Here is a 10,640-nt window from a genome sequence, read left to right as displayed (position 1 = left end):
TATTTAATATTGATACTTCCCAATTGTGACTCTGACTAACCCAAGAGTTGCACCAAAGGTTCAACATGTCCCGTTAGTTACAGCCTTACAGGTGATTAATATTGTAGGCCGGCTATTTTTATAATGGTCATCTCCTACCAGTCTACCACAACATTTCTATCCAATCAGGGACGGGGCTACCATGGGAACTAAATGGGGCGTGGGGCGCGCCATGACATACCTAAATCCGACTTCGCAATATCTTAAGTCCCTTGCTTGCATTCATTCAACATTTATGCAATAGTTCCAGAAATGCAATAATAGTAGCTCTTGTATACTTTTTACTTTTACGGCGCGCGTATTAGTTGGAAAGATCTTAACTACGCAAGTGCTGAAGTATTGTGATAGCTGGTTAACTAGACCAAATAGTAAGAGAGACTGCAAAAGTGAGTTCAAGTTAAGTCGAAATTCGATCCTTCCAATTATATATATGTAACGAAAAGTAATACTAGATACCAGAGTGGAAACGACGTACAGAAGTTAAAGCACAGTAGATGAAGCTGTGGCAAAATCTCACAGATAGGCCAGCACGTTGTCTATGTAGTCAATAAAAACCAGCGCCACCAGCCTTCAGGTAATCACGATCAGGAAGATTACCCTTAATCACTGGCAAATCTTTGAAGTGCACAGTCCATGCATGAGAAATGCTTGGGGATCAAACAACTTTATTCCAAGCACTTCTTCAATGACACCATACCATAAAACTATCATTCCAAATGCTATGTCCACAATACCAATTTTGTCCCCTCCGAAATACTCCTTCGTTTTCAACACCTGCGTGATCTTCTACGGCTCTCAGCATCTCCAAGCTCTCTTCCTTTGCCTTCTCTTGCTCCTCGCCCTTGGTTAAGAAGACCCTCCAAATTGCAGGTATCTGTAGTATATTTTGAGATAATTAAGACTCTATCAGTTTATGTACGAGGAAAATCAATTCTAGTAGAGGCAGTTAATGTATTAATATATCTTATGTGACGGGAGCTTAGCGGAAAATTGAATAAGCTATCCCTTATGTAAGATCTTGATCAGATGAATGCTTAATTTGTTTATAAGTAAACCTATATAATTTACAACAGCAAAGTACAATTTCGGTTCAATTGAAATATGAAGGAAATAAAATTACCAAATGAAATAGAGTTCTAGTTGTTGAGTACTTGTACTGACCTTCTCTCATGCTTCGTCTAGTGGCGCGTTTTGAGAGCATCATCATCATCATCTAACGAGCCAATCAGGACATTGAGTCCAATAGCTGGTTCGTTTAGCGTATAAGTGACTGGGAATGGGCCGGTGAACTGACGGATTGGGTATTTCCGGTATAGAATCGATCTGGCATGCATAGAGTTACATGGTGGTGGGTAGCTGGCGGTCCAGTCTGTGGCTTCTGGGATGGGATCTTAGTGTCACCCGTCTCGGGCATCGACAATGGAGTCACGAAGGTCCAATAAAAATATAAAATTGATGGATCTGTTTGCTTCAAAATCGTCTTGGTCACGACAGTCGAGAGACTTGTAGACCAAATGTCCTTCTAGGTTGTGTAGGCGTGTCAACTCGTAGCCCGAATGGCCAATATAAAGTTTTTTTTTTTTTTTTTTTTTTAATAAATTTGCGATTTGATCCAACTTCTTCAAGTGATTATGGCCGAAGAAATAACATGCATTTTCGGCAGTCAGATTCTTTTACCTTAGTAGATAAAGACTTTCAATATTTTCACCGATGTTATTATTAGTTTTCGTGACATTTTAAAATAGGTTGCAAAAAGTAAATGCGGGAATATAAATTGCATAAAAATTTATTAACGCAAGAGTAAAGTGCAGCAAAGTAAATTGCAAAATGTAAAAAAAGTGATAAAGAAAATAATAGTAGAGAAGGAAGAAAGCAAAGGTATTGTGGAAGAATATTGTTTGAAGTTGCATTGTGTTGGTTGGGGACCTTCTAAAATGAGCTGAAGAGTATATTTATACGTACAAACATAAAGAAAAAATGAATTTCGGTTATCAAGCATAATTTCTTGCTACCGCGAATATTGTTCCTAGTTTGTTATTAATAGCAAAAAGTAATTTTCAACTCAAGAAAAGGTCATCTATTATACTGTTTAGCAAGCAGTACAATAACAACACACACCCCTAATGGTCGTCAAAAAGAGTTGCTACACAAAGCACACCAACACACCTATCTTTAAACATAGAATAAGCTACCTAGCACACTCACCTTTTAAAATTATGTCTTAAACAAAACAAAAAATAAAAATAAACATATCCTAATTTTCTGGAGAGAGAGAGAGAGAACACCAACCAATCATGGATTAATTTGCCATTAACATAGAAACTCATACATAAAAAATTTCCCAATTCTCAATTTTTCGTTTGGCCTTCCCATAACAATGGATTAGTTTTTGTTCTGATATTTTGATCTGGGCATTGAGGTTGCTAATAGCAAGAATGTGCATATATATATTCATTTGTTTTTTATTTGCTATTTTTGTTTGATTGTGATTTTTGTTTAATATTAATTTTATTATCAATTCTTATTTCTATATAGCCAACAAGAAATCCATGTCAGCATAATTTTCAAAAGAAAGTGATGACATGGAGGACTTTCAATCTCCTCTCCTTAATATTGCAATTTCATTTCTTGTTTTTATGGAATCATGAGTTTTTTGAAGATCAAAACCTTCCCAAGTCTTTTTAGTCTTGACCAATGGAGCAAGAGAGAAGACATGAGAGAGGATTTCAAATGAGTCATCAGAAGAGAGCTGCTGCAGTACTAATGGCAGATTGCTTCTTCTTCACATGTAAATATGTCAAAAGATTAGGGTTTGTAAATTTTTTTTTCCATAATTTGTATACAAAATCTTTTCTCAATTGTGTTTTTAATTAAATAAACAAATCCACATCATTGAAATTCCACAATGATATTGATGAGATGGTGTGTGCCACATCATTTGGTAATCCATTTTTGTATAAAAATTTGGGATCTCTAACATTACTCATAAAAGCTAATGCCCTGAAGAGGAATAAATAAACAATATAGTAAGTAGTTCTTTTGTGACCCATTCAAACTAAAATAACAACAAAAGTAGGAGCTAAAACTCCCTCAGTTGGAGGACTAGTGTCCACCATTTTGAATTCATTTTCAATCTTCTTAGGAAAACATTTAAATTTGAACTTCAGACAAACCTCTTTTGTCTCTGAATTAGGAGTGTCATTCAGCTTGGCCTTGCTTTTACTTCCCTTAGGACGCCGTAGCTTTTTCTTCTTAGGGTAAACAAGGAGTCTACCCTGCTTCTGTGCCATAGCCAAAGGCAAGTCCTCATTCACTGTCAGAGAAGGAGCTGCCAAGGCAACTAGTCTCTTACTAGGTCGGATTAAATAAATTCCTGCCTATCGTTTTTTTTTTTTCATTCAAGGTTACCACCCCCTCATTCACAAAGGAGTCCTGAACCACAACGACTGCTTTTCCACCAACACAAGAAGCTTAATTAATAACCTTATCAGCATGTATACCTCCCATAGTGAAAATGTACATGAAATTGGTCGCCGAAGGTGGAGTCGCCCAGTCCTTTAACAAACCCGCAGCTTTCAAGCCAGATTGGACCTAGTCCAAGAAAATTGCTTTTCCAAAATTCTTAGAACCCTGTGCTTGTTGAGCTTCTCAACAAAAACCCTAGAACCTTATGCCTGTTAACATCCCCCAATAGAAACCCTAGAACCAAAGGGAGAAAATAGTGCCAGCTCAGTCATGGCTACTCCTCCATCTCCTTCAATAGTAGCTATCACATCCACCTATCTCATGTTCAAATAACCCACAATCACGGCAAACGCCTTTGATTCTTTCAAAAACAAAGCAGAGCGCTAGGTATTTTTTTTTTATATGACAAAGGTATTGTTGGTCAAAGACCTGTTTATATATCTAATTGGGTCCGGATCAAGGGACACCATATTTTACATAAATTTTGACATACCTTGTGAGCTATTAGATTTTAAAATGTTCAATGGTTCAGATTTATTTTTTAGATGATGTCAACATTGCACCAAGTAATGTGGAAATTACATATTTTTAATTTAAAATTAAACTTTTCTTGATTAAAAGACAAAAAAAAATTAAAAATCAAAATCAACAAAAACTAAAAGAGAAAAAAGAAGAACAAGAATTCCCAGTTTCCATCAAAATTATATAGATGGAGATGACAAAATTCACAAAACCAACTCCGACATTGAAAATGGAAACCAAGGTGTGACGAGGGGGCTGCCGTGATAAGCTGAAATGGCAGCCCAATCGAGGGTGACGGCACCAATCCCAAGTCCCTTGTAGACCATGCCCAGAAGACCCATGAGAAGAATGTCAAAATTGGGAGGAGATGGCCAAGGAACAAATAATAGAAAAAGCTTTGTCGCAAAGGCAAACAAGAAAAATTTCATCCGTGTCATGCCTTTTGCTACAAGCACGGGCCTGAATGGGGGGTTGCCAAGAACAATCTCTGTTGACTTTTTTCAATCTCACAGTAGTATTAGCTTCCTTGAACACCCATAGAAGGATAGAGGCTCTAGAGAGAGTAATGTATCTCGTCTGCAATGTGGAGAAGGAAGAAGCAATGCCCCATTGTTTTAGATTTCATGTTAACTAATAGAAAAGAGATGTCAATGGTGATACAGACAGCAAGTTTTTCATCTCAATTCTCTTGTGAGAATGAGGAGGAATATAATTGACGGCCTGCAGATTTGATGGGAAATGGGATCTAGCTGCTCGTTCTTCTTCTTTTTTATCTTATTAGTTTTTTATTTATTTTGATTTTCCAAAATTTTCTTTTTGTCTTTTAATAAAGAAAAGTTTAAGTTTTTTTTTTTTTTTTGATTAATGTAATAACTTCATTCATTCAAACTGCAATATATTACACCGAATCACAGCACCCACCAGGATTTACACCAAAGAACAAACAACTAAAGACTAACACCACACTCCTCACTCCAACAAAGAGAGAATGCCGCGTCAATGGATTCAACAACCAAGATCGAATTGAGCCGCTGCTCGCGCAAATTGGACCAAAATAAGTAGCAATTACTAGAATAGGAACAAACCAATAGAATACTATTGGGCGGGCTATCCCAGAATCTCCCTTTCTCCTCAACACAGGCTGATAATGAAAACCCAGCACACAGACCGGGTAGGACTGGATCCTGATGACAACGAGCCAGCAACCCAAATCGATCCGATCGTCGGAATCCACGACGACAACCATAACTCCATAGAGTATAGACTTATTCGACAACTGACAAACAAAAGCAACTAAAGACAACACCAACAAAAGAGTATGCAGCAACCAAAGCAGAAAAACGCAGTGAAACAGGCAAAGGGAGCCCAGTCCCAGTCGTCTGGAGCACAATTCCATACATCCATTCTGCAACAACTCGGAATGAAGATGGGCCCCGCAGCGGAAGACGCACCACCGCCAACAACTTGCCGTCACGAGGCCAAACCGGAGTCGCTCAGTCAACACTTCGAGTAGCAGCCACCGCCTTCCAAACATCAATTCCACGGAAGGTTTGATAAGCCACTCACAAAATAGTGACCACAACCCGACCCGATCACCTTCAACCTTCACCATCCAACACAACCCATCATAGAAGCTCCACCAACGCCAAACACCAGCAACAGGCCACCTCCATGGTTCGCAAAGCCGCCGCGCCGCAGCCAACGTCGCCACCCAACGCATACCACCCCAGAACCCGATCAACAGCCAAGTTCTCCACCGCTGCTTCGATCTCCGCAGCAGCAGTGACGCTAGATTTCGCCGCCGGCAAGCCTCGCTCCAGATCTGCATCTCGCCGGCCCTCCACCACGCTCTAAGAAGGACAGATCGGAATCGATCTGCCCACCCCAAGAACAACCCATCTGACTCCAACCGATAACAACCACGTTGCTGCCAAGGAAACACACTGCAAACCCAGATCGACATCCTCTCCAGGACCGGAGCGCAGTGGCAGGGGTGCCGGCGGCGTTCGGCCGGGAGAGATCGCACTAACCTGATCTGTTTTCCTCTCTCTCAACGTTTAGGGTTTTTTTGCCTCAATCTCAAGAACTAAGTTTTTATGCCCTAAGAAAAGTTTAAGTTTAAATTAGAAATATGTAGTGCCATGTAATTTCCACATCACTTGGTGTAATGTTGACATCATTTAAACAATAAATCTAAATCATTGAACATTTTAAAATCTAATGACTTTTATTCAAAAAAAAAAAAAAATCTAATGACTTACAAGGTATGTCAAAATTTGTGTAAAACATGGTATCACTTGATCCTGAACCTATTTAATAAATAAATTAATAATTTTAAAGAACAAGAAATATAGATCTCCAACTCAGTTTTTTCTCTTTTTTCTTTTTATGTCCTACCAACAGAAATTTGAGTGTTTTATTTTTTTTGGTCAAAATTTTCGTAGATGTTATTTATTTGATTAATTTTTTCACTTGTATCAAAAATTATTTTAATAAATTGATATTATACGGTTCCGAAATCTTCATCATCACTATTTATTTACATTATATCTTTCAAATTTACAATAAATAAATTAATAGAAAATTAAATGAACAATGTCATATGCCCTAGAGACCCTAACTGAACGGGTGGAAACAAACACAAAAAAGACAGTGAATAGTATTATACCCCAAAGACCCAACGGGTGGACTTGCTCCTAGTGGCTGAATTTCATACATCATAAGAAGCAACAGCTTTGGCAGACCCCAGGTTGCCCCAGTTGGCAAACAGCCATGCCGATTAGCACATGAATTTCGGTAAGCTAACAGTAGCACGAGATACATAAGCTTATGCTCTCAGCTCACAAGCCTACCAATGGTCGATTCCCCTTAATCACTTCGTAAGATCTGTATAGCATCTGGGTAGATGCAGATGACTTCGTAAGATCTGTATAACATCTGGGTAGATGCAGACATGATCTACGTATAGACTTAAAAAACTGCAAGGGTTAGACTATATGAAATTGAAGATTAACTCCCACATTCAATACCTTAAACTAAACAGATCCCTTAATGTGTATACGCACACACACATACAAAAACCCATGTCAGATCAAATAGTAAAGACCGTGATTATTTTATATATACTCTCTTTATAATCAAGCTTTATTGAACTACTTCAGAGGTAACACAAATTAATGTCAGTTTGGAGATGACGTACAACAAATATAGATTCTATCAAGCAACTGAATCAGCAAAATTAAAAACCATACATTTCTCATTTACTAAATACTAACAAACAAAGCAAACTCTGTAGAGAAAAAATGTTCTGTACAAGACTACATAACTACTTCCACAATTAAATAAAAATCATTTTTTGAAGCTGGTTAGATACTTAGATAAGTATAATCTGCTACACAATGATCAAATTCTAACGTATTTTATACAAACAGTATGAAGAAGAAAATTGTTTTACCTAACTGGAAAAAGCGGTCCAGTCCCGCCTGCTTTATCAGAGTCTGGGATGCTCGAGTAGCAAAAGAGGTGACTGGACATTTCCCAGCTCCAATCCTTCTTTCTGGACACAAACATTCGCGGCCATCTGTTTATCCTTACATAGTGTTCCCTTATTTTTCCATTTTCAAGAAGACTTGTAACGGTGCAATAACAGCACTCATGGCCGCCCCATACTTGATCACCATGATCTGCAGTTTGGCTCCCATCAGGATGAAAGTAGCGGCGCATAAGGGAGCCAGCGCCATTCCAATAAGGATCGAGCCTTCGCCAGTATTTAGAAGCGGCCTGAGGTATGATATGTCAAATTAATTCATTAACGTATCCCCATGAAAGAGAGGTCTAATTGCTAAAGCCATGTAATCTTTATCAGTGGGCCATTAATCAACATAAGTTCTGATATGTTTGGTTAATTACATAATAAGTAAGCTAGAAAACGTCAAAACTACATATGACCGGACCTGGAAGTCTGGAATCATGATAATAAGTTTGGGAATGATTGGAAAGCTATGAAATGTAAACTAGTTGCCCAAATATGAAAATGTAGTTTTATTTTCTTAAAACAAAATAAGTATTTTGGCTGTACAATTGCAACGCAGCTAGGAAGTCTCATCTGTCACTGTGAAAATATAAAAATTTGGAACCAGTAAAAAAATTAATCACAGTACTACATTCAGACTACAAAAGATCACAATAGTATCTAATACAAATCTGCAGGAATATTCATCGGATAATTAAAAGGAAATGACATTCTCTTCCAAGTTCTTAAAAACTTGACATCAAGGTAACATGGAAGAGTATTTTAAGTCAAAGGAGAGTGATGATAGTCATGATACGTTAGCATCATAACTTCGAAGATGTCCACAATCAACACACGAACGTACGGATGGAAAAAACTACTTAGACAAGATTGTTAAAGTCTGTGATTGTAACAGTGGATATGATAAAGAAATACCTCGTTGAAATGAAACTCCCAAACATGGTCGCACAAATCATCCCTCGTTATGCGTGACTGAAGGATAAACAAAAGGCCAATCAGACACTGCCATTGCAATCACATGTGTATAAATCTGCGTGAGAGAGAGAGACAGAGAGAGTTACTCACACGTTTGCCATCCACGATACATAATGAATAAGCGGCCAACCTTGACAATCCCCGAACTTGCAACAACCGGGGCATGTGTGCTTTCCCAAGCCACAACTCCTCACACTAACAATTTGAAAAGAAATTAAAGGAAAAGTAGTGACAACACAGAAAATAATGGTTTCGAGTGAGATGTATTTCTGATGCAGCAGGCAGCATAAGTTGGCTTTTAGCAAGAAATTGAAATCAGTAGGTTTTTATTCTAACAGAGGTTACCAAACCCTATCTGCATTCTGGTTTGAGTAACTGAAATCTCAGAATTGAAATTCAAGATGATAGAAATACATTAGAGAAGGCAAAAGCAGCATACTATAAAACGGAAGAAATCCTACAACTAATACACCCATCCTCATCTGCTAGAAGTAGAAGCTTCCATTATCTTCAATACAGGTGGTTGTATAAAAAACCAAGACCAAACTTTGCTTCTAGCTGAGGTAAGATCTCTATGTGTTTTACTTCTAGGTATCTGCACTCAAGTATTTGCTTGCAGCACTCTTTCATCTTTCATCAAGATATATGCTTTATTTTAGGAGTCAGAAAGTGTGCAAAGGAATTTTCAAAACCACATTCAACTGCAGAAGTACCATAAAACAGGAACATCATGCACCATGAGAACCACGCACCCACCTCAATAACTTCATACGAAGCTCGATAATAAATGACTCTGTCATGACATATAGTTCAGGTCCAGGTATTATATATAGAACCTTATAACAGCCGATATTTTCTGCACTTTCACATTGAACCTTTTTCTCCTAAACCAGGTAGTGTAGCAGTGGCGTGAAAGGTAAATTCATCCAGTCAATACAAATTTGTAGCAACATGCTGACATGAAAAGTACTCCTCTTCAACAAAAGTTAAACTACCTATTCACTTGACTAAGGAAGCAACACCGATTTTGTACCAGGAAAAAAATAAATTCTCAAGAAAGTGGCTTCAGAAAGGTTTTGACGTTTATTAGTTATTAGGAATCACTTCAAACAGAGCATCATAGACAGACACCTTCGACCTAGCATAGCCTTATAATAAGCTGGAACTCGATTCTTCATTTTATCAATTCTTCAAACAGAAATCATCATAAGCAGACGAAACAATATAGAAAAATCACAACCCAATTATCAAATATCGAAATCAAGTACAAAACTCAAAATTCGAAAGGAACCTTGGAACTCCAAAGGCGATCACTGGAAGCAACGCCGTTCCAAGCATGGCAGACAAGGAGGGAGAGTACTCCACTGCGTGCGTCAAGGTTGCTCAGTATATTCAACATTATGTCCAAACCAAACAGCTCCAATGGGTCCCTCAAAACAATAACTTCATCATCTGTACCTTCTGTTTCAGCTGCTTCTTCTTCTTCTGGGTCTCTTTCTCTGTTTATATTTTTGTACTTCTTCGTTTTCATTGCTTGCAATTCCTGATCTTTCCTCTATGACCTTTAACTGAATGTGGTTGTGTGCATGTGTGAGAGAGGGAAACCGAGACACGTTATGGGCAGGTTTCCGAGGAAGACTGGAAAAGATGTCGTATTCGAGTCTTTTGGATTTGCATGACGCACCAAAGCAGCCGATCCTCAACTTCTCACTCACCCTATTAAAGCCCAAAATAGACATTTTGGGCTCTTATAAATTGTAAAATTACGTCAGTGCCCCTCCAGTGGTATGTCGATGGATATGTTGTTACGGCGAGATTGTAGCATTGGTCTGACGACGAGTACGGGATGTCTGTTCCATTTTCCAACGTACTCATCATTTTATGTGCTGAACCAATTGCTTTTTCTTTATTGGCTCTAAACTGTTAATAATATAAATGCAGTTTTGATTTGTATAATGCGTGGATGCCTTCTGCCTTTTTATTTTTTCCCTAAATTATTATATGTGGAATTTTGTGTTGATTTTAACACAATGTTCAATAGGTAATTGTGCTCATTGTGAGGTTCATAGTGTTTAAACAAGACATTTGTTGAGGGTCAATAAAAGTT

General features: G+C 38.0%; 1 protein-coding gene across 3 annotated transcripts; it reads right to left on the bottom strand.

Annotated features, from left to right (window-relative positions):
- Positions 1-578: 578 nt before the first annotated feature.
- On the bottom strand, positions 579-10,158 carry LOC133712607 (uncharacterized). Of its 3 annotated transcripts, none has more exons than XM_062138717.1 (7): positions 9,825-10,158; positions 8,624-8,728; positions 8,474-8,530; positions 7,481-7,806; positions 7,149-7,178; positions 1,201-1,440; positions 579-913 (listed from the first exon to the last, which is right to left on the bottom strand). In XM_062138717.1, the coding sequence occupies exons 1-6, from the start codon at positions 10,062-10,064 to the stop codon at positions 1,437-1,439; spliced, it is 762 nt and encodes a 253-aa protein (XP_061994701.1). In that variant the 5' UTR covers positions 10,065-10,158; the 3' UTR covers positions 579-913; positions 1,201-1,436. The 3 variants fall into 3 exon arrangements, with proteins under 3 accessions (XP_061994701.1, XP_061994700.1, XP_061994702.1); XM_062138716.1 differs by having other exon boundaries at positions 580-913; positions 7,149-7,181; XM_062138718.1 differs by lacking the exons at positions 579-913; positions 1,201-1,440; positions 7,149-7,178; positions 7,481-7,806 and adding an exon at positions 8,048-8,137.
- Between the last annotated feature and the right edge of the window lie 482 nt (positions 10,159-10,640).

The sequence above is a fragment of the Rosa rugosa genome, chromosome 5 (assembly GCF_958449725.1).
Source record: "Rosa rugosa chromosome 5, drRosRugo1.1, whole genome shotgun sequence".
Lineage (NCBI taxonomy): Eukaryota > Viridiplantae > Streptophyta > Magnoliopsida > Rosales > Rosaceae > Rosa > Rosa rugosa.
Note: the sequence above shows the minus strand (reverse complement) of the source record. Positions and strands in the feature narration are given on the sequence as shown.

What these genes read in the sequence shown, in the direction of transcription:
- LOC133712607 (XM_062138716.1), bottom strand. Translation starts at nt 10,064, where the DNA reads ATGAAAACGAAGAAGTACAAAAATATAAACAGAGAAAGAGACCCAGAA. An exon ending in ATCGCCTTTGGAGTTCCAAG is followed by an intron (nt 8,729 to 9,824) that starts GTTCCTTTCGAA and finishes TCAAATTGTTAG; the next exon opens with TGTGAGGAGTTGTGGCTTGG. An exon ending in GGACCGCTTTTTCCAGTTAG is followed by an intron (nt 7,182 to 7,480) that starts GTAAAACAATTT and finishes TTACCTCTGAAG; the next exon opens with TAGTTCAATAAAGCTTGATT.